General features: G+C 36.1%; 1 protein-coding gene across 2 annotated transcripts in view; it reads left to right on the top strand.

The window, feature by feature from the left end:
• The window catches only part of ZYG11B (zyg-11 family member B, cell cycle regulator), a 92,539-nt gene that overhangs the window by 12,021 nt on the left and 60,565 nt on the right, over positions 1 to 19,953 (top strand). The window contains exons 1-2 of one of the 2 annotated variants that reach the window (XM_042997186.1): positions 11,598 to 11,666; positions 14,109 to 14,274. In XM_042997186.1, coding sequence (XP_042853120.1) covers positions 11,664 to 11,666; positions 14,109 to 14,274 — 169 coding nt within the window. In that variant the 5' untranslated portion in view covers positions 11,598 to 11,663. Of the gene's footprint in view, positions 1 to 11,597; positions 11,667 to 14,108; positions 14,275 to 19,953 lie in introns of those variants that run through there. The other variant, XM_007077195.2, reaches the window with a different exon arrangement.

The following is a 19,953-nucleotide window of genomic DNA, read 5'->3' on the forward strand; positions in this document are numbered from 1 at the left end:
TCTCTCTCACAAAAATAAACATTAAAAAAACCCTACAAAATTAAAAAAAAAAAAAGAGGGGCGCCTGGGTGGCTCAGTCGGTTAAGTGTCCGACTTCGGCTCAGGTCATGATCTCACGGTTCATGGGTTCCAGCCCCGCGTCGGGCTCTGTGCTGACAGCTCAGAGCCTGGAGCCTGTTTCAGATTCTGTGTCTCCCTCTCTCTCTGCCCCTTCCCCGTTCATGCTCTGTCTCTCTCTGTCTCAAAAATAAATAAATGTTAAAAAAAAAAAAAAATTAAAAAAAAAAAACAACCCTACAATTTAGTAATCATAAGCTAAAGTTACCAGATTATGAGTTAACTGAACACTAGTCTTTAATGAACAAGTTTGACACTTGGAAGCGTTGCAAAGCTCCTACTACATGTGTACAAATGTAGCTTGTTGGATTTCCTGTAATTTCTTGAAAGAGCTTTGTAATCAGTATATCAGTAGTCTTGAGTTGGTACTTTTTTATTGTTGCTAGTTTTGTATTTTAATTATGAACTGTCATTAATTTAACTTTATTATTGGTATCATTTGTTGTGTTTTATTTGTTAAGCTAGTGTGTGGTAATGTATATTTGCATTAATAGTACTCTCCACGTAAGAGTTTCCCAATTTAGGGGCACTTGGGTGGCTCAGTCAGTTAAGTGCCTGACTCGATTTCAACTCAGGTCATGAGGACCTGGGATCAAGTCCTGCATTTGGCTCTGCACTGACAGCGTGGATCCTGCTTGGGATTCTGTCTCTCAACCTCTCTCTGACCCTCCCTTGCTTGTGTTCGCTCTCTCTCTCAAAAAAAAAAAAAAAAAAAAAATTGAAAAAATTTCCCAATTCAGACTTTGACAATGTATTGTTAATCAAATAGGAAACATTCATTTTCTTGTTATTAAAACAGATATTTATAAAATTTCCTTGTAATGATACTTAATTGTTAATTTCCCCCTGGAGCTTGGGAACCAAGTAAGCTGTGAATTTTTTTTGCCCCACCTAAGTGAGCCACAAACAAAAAAATTTGAGAGCTACTAACTTTCTTTGGATTCATAGTCTAGAGGGGGAGACAGCCATCTAAGAAAAAGTTATACAATAGGTGACTATAATAGAACTATATACAAACTGTAGTGTGATTACATCTGTGTGTGTTTTGGTATATGAGGAATATCATGGAGGAGTGGGCATAATGTACTGGCTTTTGTAGAAGGAACAGGAATTTGATAGATGGACAGACAGGAAAGGGCATTCTAAGAAGAGGGAACAGCATATATAAAGAAAGGGAGGCATGGCTACCACTGGTAACATTCCTTCTCTGAACATCAGTTTCCTCAACAGAAATAATGTCTATTCTCCTTAACTTACAGAGTCATGATGATTATTTTGAAAAGGTTTTATAAATTGAAGTGCTAGCTATAGCACTTCCTTCCTTCCTTCCTTCCTTCCTTCCTTCCTTCAACATTTCCAACATTTGAGAGCCTTTTGTGTCTCTTGTAGGTAATGTCACGTCAAGACCTCTTTTGACATCCTTTCATTCTAGTCATTCTTTTCCTCTGTTTTGTTCCTTCAAGGCCCTGCTCTGTAATATCTAAACGCAGGTGCAAGAGAAGATTTGTGTATATACCTAGCTTTAATAGTAGGAGAAATTCTTTAACCGCCTATATATAACTGTTTAAATTGTGACCTATGTATCTAGTCTTAACAGTATCATAATCCATGGACCATAATCCCCCACAGCCAAAAAGTCATTTCAAAATAAGTGTAAGTCTTTATTTGTAAATTGTGGAACATTGTGAAATAGAAGGGAGTTCACAGATCTGCTTCTCAAAATTCTCTTTTTATTTCCTGTCTGCTTCCCTTATACATCACAGCTGCTCCTCTGCTTTTCTTCTGAAAACCCTCCTAAGTCTCCCTTTCCAACAGTCCATCACTAGCAGATGGTAAAACCTGTGGGGAATGTAAGACTACATTGGGAAAGGGTATAAGAGCAGTGGTAAGAAGTTACATTATGGCCAATTCAGGAATAATATGTGTGCCCATGCACGTGTGTACACATACATGTTATCATTCAAAATTAAAATATTGTTACTGAGTCCAATCAAATGTCTGTTTTAGTTTGAATATGAAACTATTATATTGAAAAATATCATCTTTGATAAAATGACAGTTTCTTTGTTATTTTATAATACTTGAAAAGCAGAAACAAATACAGCTTTTTTGGTTTCCATTAATTTTTATTTTTGTCTTTTTTCCATTTTTAATAATTTGATATATTCAGAAGACCATATGAAACATTATATAAGTCATGAAACATAGTAAACAAATACCTAAAAACCTAGTATCCCAAGTTAAGAAATAGAGCATGACCACTGCCATTTTTTTCCCTGTGTGCACCATTCCTTTATGCCACTTTCCCTACCTTTGAGGTATCCTCTATCCTATTTTATTTCATGTCTTTCCCTTGTTCTTCTCTGTAGATATACGACAGCATATTATTTAATTTGGAGGCAGCTTTCTAATCTTCTGAAATGCTTTTCAGGCAATATAATTTCCTATGATTGTATAGATGTTTAATTAAAATCCTGCTGCATATATTTTTTATTTAACTTAGGTTAATTCTTTATTCTTAGTGTTTTGCCATGTCTTTAAAATTTATTCAGAAACATACATATTGCTGTGTAATATTCTACAGAGTTGATACACTATGATTTGCTTACCATTTCCCCCTATTTTTTTTAAAGATTTTGTTTTTAAGTAATCTCAAAACCCAACATGGGGCTCGAACTCACAACCCCGAGATCAAGAGTCATGTGCTCTACTGACTGTGCCAGCCAGGCACCCTCCCCCTATTTTAGACATTTGTATGTGTCAATTTTTTTTTTTTTTTGTCAGAAAAACTGTGATCAGTCCCTTTGTGTAAATGCCTTTGTTAATATCTCTGATCATTTACTATTTTTTAGGTAAATTCTTGGATGAAGAGGTACTGGATCAAGAGTGTGTATGTTTTAAAGACTATTATTAAATCTTTCATATCCAGAAAAATTGTGCCTGTTTACACTCTGACCAGCAGTATTGGAGAAGACCAATCTGGGCAAACTTTATTTGAATAATTCACTGTGTCAGGATTATATCCTGTTGCAGAAAATACCATATTAACCAAAAAAATTTTTAAAAGAGCTGTGTTGTTCTTTCATACTGGAAATAGGTGTTTTTCCTATTTGCTATAGGATATTTTTTCAGCCATTGTTCAGGGACCATGTCATTCTGTCTGCTATATTTGTGATAGTTAATTATAGGGCTTAGTTAATCTCTACTGATCTATCACTCCCTCTGAGAATTTATCTATTCTTACCATTCAGTTGTCACCACTAGGGGATGCTAATTAAATCTGTATATTCAGGTCAGTTCTTTCACCAAAGCATTAGTTCCTTTTCTGTACTTGCCTAAGCAGACAGACTCCATGACTACAACAAATTCCTCTGAAGAAGTAATCCTTTGCCTAGTCTTGTCAGTTTTGTCAGTGAGGTTATGTGAGTATTAATCACTATTTCGTTTTTTATTTTTATTTTCTAACTTTTTATTTTGACAATTTAAGACTTATAAAAAGTTGCAAAAATAATACAAAGAATTCTTATGTAACAGTCACCAAAATTGCCCAAAATGTTAGCATTTTATTCCATGTGCTTTATTGTGCTCCCCTCTTGTTACACACACACACACACACACACACACTTTTTCCTTCCTGGTTAACTCCTTTAAATATTGGAGTTGTTTTTGTTTTTGTTTTTGTTTTTTTTCCTTTTTATCTCAGCTTCCCTTCTTCCTACTTCCCTTCTTTACCTTAGGGTGCTATATAAGAGAAGAAAAAGGGCATAATATTTGAAATTATATACCTTGATTCAAAACTCAATTCTACCACATTCTAACTGGATGAATTTGGTCATATTATTTCTGAGCTCTGGTATCATCATATACAAAATGTCTGTTATACCAGTTCTCAAGACTGTTGTAAGGGCTAAATGAGATAATGTGTGTCAAAAGTATGCTATATGATGAATGTTGGTCAGTCCTTTGCCTGTTTAGTAGAGTGCCAGGCATTGTGGTAGGTACTGGGGTTCAGAAATACTTACTTCATGTTGTCAATTCTTCCCTCAAATTATTTTTTACTTTTGATTGTTTTTTCCATTTTCATTGCCTCTACCCTAATCCACAGCATCATCACCTCATGTCTGAGCCATTGTAACAACCACTGGGTCCCCAAACTGTTTTTTGGAATTTGCATCAGTGCCAAACTAATAATTGTTCCGAGAGATGGTATGGTATAGTGGAAGAAGTATGGACTTCATTATCAACAGATCTGGGTTTATGTCTTGGCCCTACTTCTTAGAAATATTGTGACACTGGACAAGTCCCTTTACTGGTTCTAAGTTGAATCCCTTTTCTTTCTTTTTCTTTCTTTCTTTTTTCTTTCTTTTCTTTTCTTTCTTTCTTTCTCTTTTCTTTCTTTTCTTTCTTTCTTTCTTTCTTTCTTTCTTTCTTTCTTTCTTTCTTTCTTTCTTTCTTTCTTTCTTTCTTTCTTTCACCAGCAAATGTCAGGGACTGTGCTGGGTGCTAGGAATATAAAGCAAACATTAAGGGGCTTCTGGCTGGTACAGTCGGTAAAGTATGCAACTCTTGGTCTTGGAATTGTGACTCTGAGCCCCATGTTGGGTGTGGAGATTACTTAAAATCTTAGAAAAGCGTTAATAGGTTCCTTGAACTTAAAGAACATCATGGTCTGGTGGGGGAGACACACAGTGATTAATAACTGTGGTTAACATGGCATTGTAAAAGAAACCTAGATTTGGAGTCAGATATAAGTGGCAGCTTGTTATGTAGTGATTAAAGCACAAAATTAACTTTACAGTCAGATTGCCTGAGGTCTAGTCCTGGCTTTGCCACTTCTTAGCTGTATCATCTTAAGCAGATTACTTAACCACTCAAAACCTCAGCATCCTCATCTTTGTAGAATGGAGATACTGATAGAATTGAACTTACAGAATTCTCATGGGAAGTAAATGAAATTATATATGTAAAGTGCTGACCATAGTTTAGGCATATAGCATATATTAACAAATAGCATGAGCTCAATAATTATGATTATGATACTGTTATAGCTTAGTGGGTAAAAGCTTAAAAATGTAGGCTGTGACCTCATTCTTGTGTTAGGAGTCCCAGTTGAGTAACCTGTTGGCCATGTAAATATGGGGAAGATATTTAACCTAAGTCTCAGTTTCCTCATTTTTAAAATGCATCTTGTAATGGTGCTTGATTCATAGAAATTGAAAGAACTCATGTATCTAAAAGAGCTCTGAACCAGGACCTGAGACTTAGTGTTTCATGAAAAATAGCAGTGGTAATTTTTATTCTAGTTCTGCCATCTGCTGGCTGTTTTATCTTTGACATGTAAATTAATTTTTCTGAGCCTCGGTTTACTTACTTACTTGGTTCAAAACAAAGTTGTTTTGAGATTGCAAGCATGTATAAAGTAGTTACGTTAGTGCCTGGTACCACACAGCTGTCATTCAGTACATGATAGTTGTTGTTATGGTGCAGTTTAATTTGTCAGGTGCTGAGAGTAAAATCTGCTTTGGAAATTAACAAAGACATCACAGAACTTGTGATGTTTGACTGAATTTTGAAGGACATGTGAAATTTTACCACATAGAAGTACTAATCTAAAAAAAAGACTCAGAGGTATCTAAGTGCCTGTCACAGTGCTTAAGGAACAGTGTTAAGTAGTAGGTTGCATTAAGTTACACGTAGTTTAGTGTGCCTGGTAGGTAGCATATTTGGTGGGAGAAGGGAACAGTGGAAAATGAGAGTTGAAAGGAAGGTTGGAGCCTGTTAGTAAAACATTTTGAATACCTTGCTGAAGTGTTTACACTTTATTCTTAAGGTCTTTGTTTTTCCAACTTCTTTTTTTTTTTTTTTTAAGTTATTTATTTATTTATTTTGAGAGAGAGAGAGAGCATGAGTTAGGAAAGGGCAAAGAGAGAGAATCCCAGGCAGGCTCCACACTGTCAGCTCAGGCCCTATGTGGAGCTCTAACTCACGAACTGTGAAATCATGACCTGAGTCAAAATCAAGAGTCAGATGCTTAACTGTCGGGGCCACCTGGGCACCCCTGTTTTTCCAACTTCTAACAGCAGAGGAAACTAAATTTGCTGTGGGATAGGAAAGGGAATTTTTAGAAACTGGTGTTTACAAACATTAATTTCTTGATAACTTCTGTTTTGTCTTAAAATTCATGCAGTGTTTGCCCTTGACATCATGTATTTGTTTCAGTACAAAAATATTTGAAGTCACATATTGGTTACATAATTCCCTCTCTGCCATCCTCCCATACTCTTCATCCCCTCAAATAATCTTTGGATATGTTTAATGTTCTGTGGAGTGCCAAGTTTATTCTCTAGCTTTAGTTCCCTGGCACACCTCTGCTGGGAACCCCTTGTATGTGTTCCCAGCATGAGAACTGTGGTTATAGATAATATGGCACCTTCGAAACTTTTTTTTAGAAGTAGAGTAATATGATAAGAGCTGTGCATTAAAGAACTGGGTAGGGCTGGATTGAATAGATTGCATTTCAATTAATTAAAAAGAACTTGGGGCGCCTGGGTGGCGCAGTCGGTTAAGCGTCCGACTTCAGCCAGGTCACGATCTCGCGGTCCGTGAGTTCGAGCCCCGCGTCAGGCTCTGGGCTGATGGCTCGGAGCCTGGAGCCTGTTTCCGATTCTGTGTCTCCCTCTCTCTCTGCCCCTCCCCCGTTCATGCTCTGTCTCTCTCTGTCCCAAAAAAATAAATAAAAAACGTTGAAAAAAAAATTTAAAAAAAAAAAAAAAAAAAGAACTTTCCTGGAGTACCTGGGTGGCGCAGTCGGTTAAGCAATTAAACCTCAGACTCTTGATTTCAGCTCAGGTCATGATCTCACAGTTTTTGAGATCAAGCCCCCACATTGTTGGCTCGGAGCTGGGTTAGGAGTCAGTTTAAGATTTTCTCTCTCTCAATCCCCACCTAACACCCCTACACCTCTCCCCCACTCACACTTACTCTCTCTCAAAATACACACACACACACACACACACACACACACACACACACACACAAAGAAGATTCTTTCTCGTCTCTCAAAAAAAAAACAACTCTCCTTTCTAGAAATTGTTTAGTCTTTGAACTGTGTGGATTGTTTTATGATCCAGATGAAGTCAGGGGCACCTGGGTGGCTTAGTTAGGTAAGCATCTGACTCTTGGTTTCAGCTCAGATCATGAGTAGCTTTGAGCCTTGAGTCACGCTCCGTGAGGAGGCTGCTTCGGATTCTGTCTCTATTCCCATCTCCCCCCCCCTCCCTGCCAAATAAATAAATTTAAAAAAACAACAACATTCAAATGAAGTCAGATTTGACCTCCTCTCTCCTCTGCTATTTTTGGTAGGAGTTTTGTTCTTACTCTGCCAGGGGTGTACCTAGTTGGTAAAGGGGAAAATCTCTGAGCAGGAATTTCCAAGAGATTCATTTTTTAGGCACTGAATTCCAGCTTCTCCTTTATCCTTTCTTTTTTAGTCTTCTGTGCTACTGTTATTTGTTTCAAAATAAAGTAGGGGGCGTCTGGGTGGTTCAGTTGGTTAAGTGTCCGACTCTTGATTTTGGCTCAGGCCACGATCTCATGGTTTGTGAGCTCGAGCCCCGGATCAGGCAGAGCCTGCTTGGGATTCTTTCTCTCTCTCCCTCTCTCTCTGTCCCTCCCCTGCTTTCTCTCTCTGTCTCTCTCAAAATAAATAAATAAACTTAAAAAAAATAAAGTAGAAAGCACTGGTCTCTCAATACTTCTGTATTAGCTTAAATTACTAGGATTCGGGGAATCATGGGAGTTTAGATATTGGCTTAGATAACCTAAGTATAGTTCTAGTTCTTTCACTGCTTGGTACATAACCTCTCTGTCTTAAATGGGGGTGATTATCCTTGTTCATATCACAGGCCTACTTTTGAGTATAGGTGAGATACTGTATTCAACATTGGTATATAAAGTTGAAAAGGTAATATATTGCCATTGGATAAAGTTGTAGGCTCTGGAGCCACATTTCCTGGGTTTCAATTCTGGCTCCGTCCTTTACAAGCTCTGTGTTTCCAGACACACTGCCATTATCCTATGTTCTCTCTGGTTCCTGCTTTATCTCATTTAATCCTCACAACAACTTCATGAGATAGGCATTATGATTATCCCTATTATAAGTGAGAAAACTGAAGAACAAAAGTTTGGGTAATGTGTATGATGTCACACAGTTAGCAAGTAAGAAGTTAGGATGTGCACTCTAGCTCCAAAGCCCAGGTTATTAATATTAGGCAGATACACTTCCCAACAGGAGAGCAACTATCTAGAAAATTCTTTGGCTTACCAATTAACAAGATAAAGTGGAGTTTCTGTGAAAAGGAAAAATTTATGGGGTCCAAACCTCCTTGTTGAGTATATTTTACCACTTGTTAAAGAATGATTATTTAATATTATAAACGTTCATATATTACTTCCTGAGTTTATTCTGCTAAATGTCTTGTAAAAAGCATGTACTCATAAAGTTTGATATCTTCCCTCTCACACACAACTTTCATTTTTTTTCTCTTCTGCAAAATAAATAATTTTGACGTTTACCAACTGAGGTGGAAATATAGCTTGTTTCATCTGGGGGATGAATTTTAAACATTTAGGAAAATGGTACAATGAAGAATAGAAAAAACAGGAAGAATTCATAGTTAAAACTTGGGAAATAAGATAGGTACAGTTCTATGTGGCAGCAGTTGAATTTGATGAATTATTTCCTTTGAAATTATTCTAATGTGTCCTTACTACATCTAGCTGCAGAGGAACCTGGGATGTGTGGTCTTTGTTACAAGTGGTTGTGTGGTCAGGTAAAAATAAAAGGTTTTATTAACATAGAAACAGAGGACAGATATTAGGGTTGGCAGCCAATAGTCAATGTCACACTGGGCCAGCCATTTATGGCTTTTATGAAGTCTGTATCCTCATGTATAAAATAATATATTTGTTACTCACCTTACTCAGTACAAAATCAAATATGTGAATGTGAAAGCACTCTGTAAACTGTAACATGTAAATATTTTAATAACAATTTTTGATTATAGAAATCTGTGCTGAATAGAAAGTCTGATTTTTTTTTCGGAGAAGAAAACTGGTAACATCCCCAAAATTAACTACCATTGACATTTTGATGTATTTTTTTTCTAGTCTTGTATTTATTTACAGTTTCATAAACTTTTTTTTAAAAGTAGGTTCCATGTCCAATGTGGGGCTTGAACTCATGACCCTGAGATCAAAAGTTGCATGCTCTACCAACTGAGCCAGCCAGGTGCCCCTATAAACTATTTTTTACGACAGTTTTATTGAGATATAATTCACATATTATGCAGTTCACCCATTTAAAGTGTATCCCAATTCAGTGGTTTTTAATATATTTGTAGAGTTGTGCAGCTATAACCACAATGAATTTAGAACACTTTCATCACCGCCCCACAAAAAAAGCCCTATAGCCATGAGCATTCACTTCCCATTTTCCTTCAACTCTTCTTCCACCCATCCCTAGCATCCAGTTATCTACTTTCTGTCTGTATAGATTTGCCTATTCTGGACATTTTATATCAATAGAATCATACGGTATATGTTCTTTTGTGACTGGCTTTTTTCATTTAGCATACTATTTTTTTTAAGTTCATTTATTTGTTTGTTGTAAGTAATCTCTACACCCAATGTAGGGCTCGAACTCACAGCCCTGAGATGAAGAGTCACATGCTCCTCCAACTGATCCAGCCAGGTGCCCCACTTAGTGTACTATTTTCAAGGTCCATCCATGTTGTGTAATATATCAGGATTTTTTTTTTTTTTTTTTTTTTGCTAAATAGTATTCCATTCTGTAGATATGCTATATTTTGTTTATCTGTTCATCAGTTGATGGACATTTGAGTTGTTCCTACTTTTTAGTTATTATGATAAGTTTTCTATAAATATTCACATACAAGTTTTTCATTTCCCTTAGGTAGATATGCAGGGCTGGAATTACTAAGTTATATGGTAAAATGGTAGACTTTTTTTCCCCAAAGTGTCCACATCACTTTATATTCCCACTAGCAATGTATGAGAGTTCCAGTTTTTCTATATCTTCACCAACACTCATTATTTGACTTCCTGATTATAGCCACCCTCTTGGATGTGAGGTATTTATTTCATTATGATTTTGATTTGCATTTCCCTGATCGCTAATAGTGTTGAACATTTTTCATATGATTATTGGTCATTTATACTTATTTGGAGAAACATCTATTCAGACCTTTGCCTGTTTTTAATTGAGTTTTTTTTTATTATTGAGTTGTAAGAGTTATTTATATATTCTAGATACAAATCTCTTATTAGATATATGATTTGCAGCTCATTTCTCCCATTCTGTGGGCTTTCTTTTCATTTTCCTGATGATGACCTTTGAAGCACAAAAGTTTCTTATTTTGATGAGATTCAAAGTGTCTGTTTTTTCTTTGGTTGTTTATTCTTTTGGTGTTGTATCTGAGAAACCATTTATTAATCCGAAATCAGGAAGATTTATACCAGTGTTTTCATCCAAGATGTTAATTAGCTATTACATTTAGGTCTTTGATCCATCTTAAGTTAATTTTTGTATATGATGTGAAGTTGGACTCCCATCTTTGTCCTTTTGTATGTAGATGTCCATTTGTCCCAGCATCATTTGTTTATAAGCCTGTTCTTTTGCCTATTTAATTGTCTAGGCATGCTTGTCAAAAATATTGACCATAAAAAAATATTTACCATTGGGGCACCTAGGCGGCTCAGTCGGTTGAGCATCCGACTTTGGCTTGGGTCAGGATCTCGCAGTTTGTGAGTTCGAGCCCTGCGTCAGGCTCTGTGCTGACAGCTCAGAACGTAGACCCTGTTTCAGATTCTGTGTCTCCCTCTCTCTCTGCCCCTTCCCTGCTCATACTCTGTCTCTCTCTGTCTCTCAAAAATAAGTAAACATTAAAAAAAAATTAAAAAAAAAACAACATTGACCATAAATATAAGAGTTTATTTCTGGATTCTCAGTTCTATTTAATTGATCTATATATCTATTCTATCTCAATTACTACACTATCTCAATTACTGTAGCTTTGTGGTAAGTTTCAAAATCGGCAAGTGGGGGTCCTCCAACTTTGTTGTTCTTTTCCAAGATTATTTCAGTTATTCTAGGTCCCTTGTATTTCTTTTCTTTTTCCTTCAAATTTTTATTTGAATGCTATTTAGTTAATGTACAGTGCAATATTGGTTTCAAGAGTAGAATTCAGTAGTTCATCACTTACATACAATACCCAGGGCTCATCATAACAAGTGTCCTCCTTAATACTCATCACTCATCTAGCCCATTCCCCCATCCACGCCCCCCCATCAACCCTCAGTTTGTTCTCTATCATTAAGAGTCCCCTCTCTTTTTTTCTCCTTCCCATATGTTCATCTGTTTTGTTTCTTAAATTCCACAGATGAGTGTAATCATATGGTATTTGTTTTTCTCCAACTGACTTATTTCATTAACATAATACACTCCACCTCAATCCACATCATTGCAAATGGTAAGATTTCATTCTTTTTGATCACTGAGTAATATTGCATTGTGTGTATATACCACATATTCTTTATCCATTCATCAGTCAATGGACATTTGGGCTCTTTCCATAGTCTGGCTAGATCCCTTGTATTTACATATGAATTTTAAGATCAGCTTGTTAATTTCTGCAAAAAGTAAGCTGGATTTTGATAGAGATTGTATTGAATCTGTAGATCAATTAATAATATTAAGTTTTCTGATCTATAAATATGGATGTCTTTCCATTTAGGTCTTTAATGTCTTATTTTAACACTTTTCTTAAATTTATTCCTATTTTATTATTTTTGATGCTATTGTAAATGGAATTTTCTTTTTATTTTTTTCATGTTTTATTTATTTTTGAGAGGGAGAATTAGCACAGTTGGGGGAGAGGTGGAGAGAGAGGGAGACACAGACTCTGAAGGAGGCTCCAGGCTTGAGCTGTCAGCATAGAGCCCGATATGGGGCTTGAACCCATGAACTGTGAGATCATGATCTGAGCTGAAGTCGGATGCTTAACTGACTGAGCCACCCAGGCACGCCTGGAATTGTTTTCTTAATTTCATTTCAAATTGTTCATTATAAGCGTATAGATATAATTGATATTATGTATTGTAAATAAAACAGGTCTTATAGCCTACAATCTTGCTGAACTTGTTTTTTGTTTTTTTTTAAGTTCTGATAGTTTTTGTTGTTAATTCCTTAGGACTCTCTCTTTTTTTATTTTTATTTTTTTAACATTTATTTATTTTTTAAGAGACAAAGCAGGGGAGGGGCAGAGAGGGAGCCACAGAATCCGAAGCAGGCTCCAGGCTCTGAGCTGTCAGCACAGAGCCTGACGTGGGGCTTGAACTCATGAACCATGAGATCATGACCTGAGCCGAAGTTGGACACTTAACTGACTGAGCTGCCCAGGCGCCCCTATTTTTTTTTTTTTATGTTTATTTAATTATTTTGAGAGAGGGAGAACATGCCAGCTGGGGAGAGCCAGAAAGAGAGGGAGAGAGAGAATCCCAAGCAGGCTCCCCACTGTCAGCACGGAGACCCACCCGTGCCTTGATCCCACAAGCTGTGAGACCATGACCTGCACCGAAATCAAGAGTTGGACACTCAACTGAGTCACTCAGGTGCCCTCCTTAGGATTTTCTTTATACAGGATTATGTCACCTGCAAATAGTGATGGTTTTACTTTTTCTTTCCAATCTGTATGCTTTTTATTTCTTTCTCTTGCTTAATTCTAGGACCTTCAGTACAATATTGAATAGAAGTGGTGAAGGCAGGTATCTTTGTCTTATTCCTGACTTTAGTGGGGAAATATTCAGACTTTAAACATTAAGTATGATACTGACTGGGTTTCTCATAATCTTTATCAGGTTGAGGAAGTTCTATAAACTATTTTTATACCTTCTGTATGTCATTAATTATGAGTACTTCTGTATGTCATTAATATATCTTTGAACTGTACTTTTTAATGGCTGCCATTAAAATGTCACATGTATGGTATAATGCATTTAAGATTTGTGCTCCTGAGTCAGTTTTTAATTTGAATATATACCTTATCAGCATGTGCAGAATGATGAGAAAGATGTTACTTTTCTGAGCTAGTTTTCAATTAAAACTTTAAAAATGAAGATAATGCTTGACTACTTTTTAGAATAGGGGTGAAAGAATAAATGAAATAATGGATAATTCATGTAAGATACTCAGCACAGTCACATAGAAAGCATGTAATGAATAATAGCTCCTATAATTATATTTTAATTATATTATTGGGGATATTTAGAGTGTTTATTTCTATAATTAAAACCCTTACACTTACATCTTTGTGCTTATTTGATTAATTCTTTATTCCTCAGACTGGAATAACTGGGTTAACCTTTTCTATTTTGAAGATGCTAACACCTAAAGCAAATTCTTTTACCCACATAAATTCATCTTGTTTAAATTATCAGATTGGGATGGGGATTTTGTGGGAGATCAAGTTGGAAAATAAATGGGGCTAGATTTTGGAAGAACTGAGTCATCAGTCTAATCTAAGAATTTTGTCTTCTTCAGGCACAGGGAAGGGTCATGAGTAGTAATTTAGGAAGATTAGGAAGAAGATTAGGAAGATCTGCTATACCTCTGAGGTCTTCCCTGACCATCCTTGACTGATTAGGGCACCCTGCTTGTGCTTACATACTACCCAATATGTCCTCTAATATGGTATTTAATGCACTTTATGTAAATACTTGTTTAAATGTTTCTCTTCTGCTTCTTGAAAACATGGGTCACCTGTTGTATTCCCACTGCCTAACACAATATCTAACATATGGTGGACTGAGTAAAAATACTTGTTGAACGAGTAAATGAATGTTTTGTTCTCTACTTTCCTGGAAACTAACTTGTTGGCTTTTGTATTCCTTTTATGTTTTTTCTGGACTCCAAGGAGGAGGCATCTCCGTATTCCTTACTTGATATCTGCTTAAATTTCCTGACTACTCACCTTGAGAAGTTCTGTTCAGCAAGACAAGATGGAACATTGTGTCTGCAGGAACCTGGAGTATTCCCACAGGAGGTGGCTGATCGACTGCTTCAGACCATGGCCTTTCATGGTAAAAACTAGACAGAGGAAACCAGAATTATGCGCTGTTAATTGGCATTGGATTTTGAAATGCTGCTGTGGCCATTTAATTATTTTCTTAGAAAAGGCCAGATGAGCCTGATTCCAGGAAAAGGAATTCATTTATTTTTGCCTATCCTGCCACTTACTGTGTAATTTGGAATAAGCATTTTTCTTTTCTAATCTGGGAAAATTGCTTTTTATCTTTCTTCTTCTTTTTCTTCTTCTTTGCTTTTCTCATGGCAAAAATAATTTAAACTTTCAAAATATCCATTTAGAAATTTGCTGGTATAAAATACCTTACATTTTTCCTTTTTTCTTTTGAGAGAGAGAGAAAACACACACACACACACACACACACACACACACACACACACACACACGATGAACAGGGGAGGAGCAGCAGGAGAGAGAATCCCAAGCAGGCTCCATGACCAGTGCAGAGCCCCACACAGGGCTCGATCCCACAACCTTGGGATCACTACCTGAGCTGAAATCAAGAGTCAGACACTCAACAGACTGAGCCACTCAGGCACCCCTACCTTACATCTTCATTTGGCAGTGGGAGAATAAATACTATTAGGGAGAAACTAACTTCTGCTGTTGACCTTTGAATTGGGAAAGCGTCGCTTAATTTAGTACTTCTGTTTTCAAAAACAAATTCTGAACATAAATTGGGAAAGTCTTCTCTCTGAAATTCTGTTTACGTATATTGAGGTATTTGTTATTTCTGCTTAAGTTTTAAGTTGAAAGGGATAATGTCTTTATATATTTCTGGTTTATAAACTCTTACAAGTAGAAAATAAAACTTGTCCACAAGTATAAAATAGAATGAAAGTGTGGCGATAATAACAACTATCATTTATTGATTGCCTGTTACATGCCAGACATTTTATGTTTTCCTTGAATTTTCTCAAAAATCCTCTAAAATAACCATTACTATCCCATTTATATATAAGCAGATAAAGAAACCTAGGTTCAGAGAAGTAACTTGTCACAATGCATCAGTCCTGGTTTAAATGTAAGTCTGTCTGATTCCAAATCTGTGCTGTTTTCACTGCCACACAATCTTTCTACATCCCCATTAGAGATATCCCTGCTCCTAGATGCCAGATAATGCTATACATTTTTGCTGTGGCCTTAAATATGTATATATTTATATACATAGTTTATATATACATAAAGTTTGAATCTAGATAATGCATTCCAAGGAAGGGTAGGAGAAATAAGGCTGTAATTGAGGCATTTTGGAATAATTTTGGAAAGAAGACGTCTGCACTCCTTTTTGCACTGGTTGCTCAAGTCTGTAGTCTGTTTGAATTCTTCCAGCCTGCCAAAAGAAACTAGGGTAAATTTCAAAGGTACTACATATGGTAAAGTTAAAGATCCCTTACAGAGCTACACAAGAATTTAAGAGATTATGACAGTGCCAACATTTCTTTCTTAGTCTTAGTTTAATGATTATGCTTAACATACTCAATTCACATATATATACATATAACTAATCTTGTAAATCAAAAGCATAAATGTTGGGGCGCCTGTGTGGCTCAGTCGGTTAAGCGTCCAAATTCAGCTTAGGTCATGATCTCACGGTTTGAGAGTTCAAGCCCAACATTGGGCTCACTGCTATCAGCGCAGAGCCCTCTTTGGATCCTCTGTCCCCCTCTCTCTCTGACCCTTCCCCACACGCAAATGCTCTCTCCCTCTTTCTCTCAAAAATAAAAAATGAACATTAAAAAAAAAAGAATGTTAACTAAAGTTTTAACTTTGCCAGATTGTTTTTGAAATATAACCACTGATAGGTAAGAATAGCAGCTAACAGTTATTGAATACTTATTATCACATACCAGGCACTGTGGCAAATGCTTTATATGGGTAAAATTATGGAAGTAATTTTTAAGTGTAACTAAATAGTTATACTCCAAAGTAGTGTCTTAGAGAGGCTATATGCTTCATCACTGTGTTTTCTACCTCTACTTTGCAAGCTGCTTTCAGATGAGGAAACAGGGTCAGAGAAATAACCTGCCCTCCCATTGTGTTACCCCAATGTGATTACCTGCCTTATTCACCAAAAAATGTTCTGAATTACTTAATATCTTTGCAAAAATTATACCCACTTGCAGACAATCAAGGGTGGATACTATTCACCTGAAACTAATATAACATTGTATGCCAACTATACTTCAGTAGTAAAGATAAAAATTTAAAAAGTAGAAAGCTGTGGGAATGCAAGCTGGTGCAGCCACTCTGGAAAACAGTATGGAGATTCCTCAAAAAGCTAAAAATAGATCTACCCTATGACCCAGCAATTGCACTACTAGATATTTATCCAAGGGATACAGGTGTGCTGTTTTGAAAGGACACATGTACCCCAGTGTTCATAGCAGCGCTATCAACAATAGCCAAAGTATGGAAAGTGCCCAAATGTCCATCGATGGATGAGTGGATAAAGAAGATGTGGTATATATATACAATGGAGTATTACTTGGCAATCAAAAAGAGTGAAATCTTGCCATTTGCAACTACGTGGATGGAACTGGAGGGTATTATGCGAAGTGAAATTAGAGAAAGACAAAAATCATATGACTTCACTCATATGAGGACTTTAAGAGACAAAACAGATGAACATAAGGGAAGGGAAACAAAAATAATATAAATACAGGGAGGGGGACAAAACAGAAGAGACTCATAAATATGGAGAACAAACTGAGGGTTACTGGAGGGGTTGTGGGAGGGGGGATGGGCTAAATGGGTAAGGGGCAGTAAGGAATCTACTCCTGAAATCATTGTTGCACTATATGCTACCTAATTTGGGTGTAAATTTTTAAAAATTAAATTAAATTAAAAAATTATCCATTAAAATATTCAAGCCCTTTGGAAAAAGAAACAAAAAAATAATAAAAAGTAGAAATCTGTGGGAAAAAAACCTTACAGTACTTCTAGGCTGTATTATATGTTACATGACAAGTTTGAAATTCAACTTAATGTATTTGTCAAATGTAGATTAAGAGATAATAATTAAAATATGAAAAATTGAAAAACAAGTGGATACTATTGATAATATGCAAAAGAACATACTGCCAATCCTTGTCACAATTTATAAAATTGTTTTATCAGTTTTTCTGTGTATTTGAAAATTTTCATAATAAAATGGAAGAAGTCCTATGAATACTTTTAGAATTTATAATATCATTTTTTCTAATAGCATAATGATTTTAGAAAATACTTAGCTTCTTTACATCAAAAATTCTTTCTTATTTACCCAGTTCAAAGGGGTAATGATACCGGTAGCAGGTTTTATTAAAATAAGCCAGATACTGGGGTACCTGGGTGGTTCAGTTGGTTAAGTGTATGACTTCGGCTCAGGTCATGATCTTGGTTCATGGTTCAAGCCCCGTGTTGGGCGCTGTGCTGACAGCTCAGAGCCTGGAGCCTGCTTCAGATTCTGTGTCTCCCTCTCTTTCTGCCCCTCCCCTGCTCACGCTGTATCTGACTCTATCTCTCAAAAATAAATAAATGTTAAAAAAAAAATTTTTTTAAATAAAATAAGCCAGATGCTAACGAGTTTTACTTATGGGGATCTTTGATTCTCTTGCTATAATCTTTGCTTATTCTGTGTCATGGTGCTAAAAACTTTCAAGGGAATGTGTGCATAAGAATTAGAAATCAGAATAAGAATTTTGTCATCTAATGGTAATGCCTCTGTAACTAATCTAAACTGATACACCTTGACATGTTCAGACTTCTGTTTTGAGATTAAATTGAAAAGAATAATACCTTTTGAAACATTATGGATTTCATCCTTGAATAGTCAACTAGACTTTCTAGGTGACTGAGAGCTCATACTCCCAGAGTAGTACCCCACTTATCTGGAGCGCACATTGCTGGTCACCTTTGCTGTCTATAGTCTAAACCAGAAAGAAACAAAAAATGCTGTCGGGCGAAATCCTTGCATTTAGGCTTGTGTACTTCACTTCTTGAAAGAAGCGCTTGAGGAAGCTTCATTTAGAGCATATTCTTGAATGGGAGTACTGAGAACTGTGGTAGAGTAGGAGGATCCTAAGTCACTTTGTCCCATAGATACTCCTAAATAATACCCACATCAGTGTAGATAATCTAGAGCATATTCTTAAATATACATGGTTCTAGTTACCTTGGGTCTTTTTTTTTTTTTTTTTTGAGAAAAATCTCTCTCTCTCTCTCTCTCTCTCTCTCTCTCTCTCTCAATGTTAGTTCATTTGAGAGAGAATGGGGAAGCAGCAAAGATGGACAGAGAGAAATAGAGAATCCCAAGCAGGCTTTCAGTGCAGAGCCCAATGCGGGGCTTGATCCCATTGAACTGTGAGATCATGACCTGAGCTTAAATCAAGGGTCAGATGCTTAACTGAGTGAGCCGCCCAAGCGCCCCCCTTGGTTCATAGCAAACTAAGAATTGATCATCTAAAGGGGACAGGCTGCCAACTAACAACCCAAGTAGATAGTATGACAGTGAAGGAAGATTTAGCTTAAATATACTGTAGCAAGTACAATTATTGGTCATGGAAAAAAGTAGGCGATTCTTAAATATGTTCATTTTTGAAAGAAGGGGAAGATAATCCAGAAAGATTTCCTTCAGATGTAGTAATGACATTTAGGTGGTGCTTTCAGTTTGCAAAATGCTTTTTATATATATTGTCCTATTTAATCTTCATAGCAGTCCTTGTGAGGGAGACATAATTATTCCCATTTTATAGATAGGGAATCTTAGACTTTTGGAATAATTTGTCTAGTGTCAAAAAGCCAATAAATGTTGGAACCAGGACTTAAACACAGGACTGATTTCCAGATATCATGCTCTTTTAAAAAATTTTTGCTGTTAAAAAAAATAATAATAAAAAAATTTTTAAAAATTCTTTGCTGTTTTAATTCCATTACTATTAAATGTAGAACCTTAAACTTAGTTATTAGAAAACTTTACTTAGCACCTGGGTGGCTCAGTTGGTTAAGCCACCGACTTTTGATTTTGGCTCAAGTCATGATCTCACAGATCCTGAGTTCAAGCCCCACGTTAGGCTCTGCTGTGACAGATCCTCTGTATCCATCTCTCTGTCCCTCCTACCCCCTCCTCTCTCTAAATAATAAATAAATATTTTTTTTAAAAAAAGAAAAAAATTTACTTAATATAGATTGACCCAAAGAGACCAGGAGTAACTATTTTACAAAATGTATGTATATGATACCAAATTTGACAGCACATTTTGTAATGCACGGTGATAGTCACTATAAGATTAAAATCAGTCTTAACTGAAGAGTCTAAAGTTTCATCTATAAAAGACAAAACTGACATTAAAAAATATGTGCAATTATATTTTGTGGTATAAACAGGAAAACATTGATCCTAACTCAGAATCTATTTCCATTTTTGGTTTGCACAAGGGTCCTCAACAGAAGATCCTTAACATATGTGTAGAGGGGGTTACTAGTGGGTTCAGAAGAGGCCCAGTAGAAGTAAAATGTATAAGAAGGAAGCTCCGGAGAAGAAGAAAATTATTAAACACCTGTTCTGTACCTGGTGTTATGTTAGGTATTGAGTGTACAATATTGAACACAGGAGGAATCTTGCCTTCATGGAGCTTATTGTTCAGTAGGACTTGTTAACTTACTTAACTGTAATTAAGAAGCAAACCAACAT

This window comes from Panthera tigris, chromosome C1 (genome assembly GCF_018350195.1).
Source record: "Panthera tigris isolate Pti1 chromosome C1, P.tigris_Pti1_mat1.1, whole genome shotgun sequence".
Taxonomy (NCBI): Eukaryota; Metazoa; Chordata; class Mammalia; order Carnivora; family Felidae; genus Panthera; species Panthera tigris.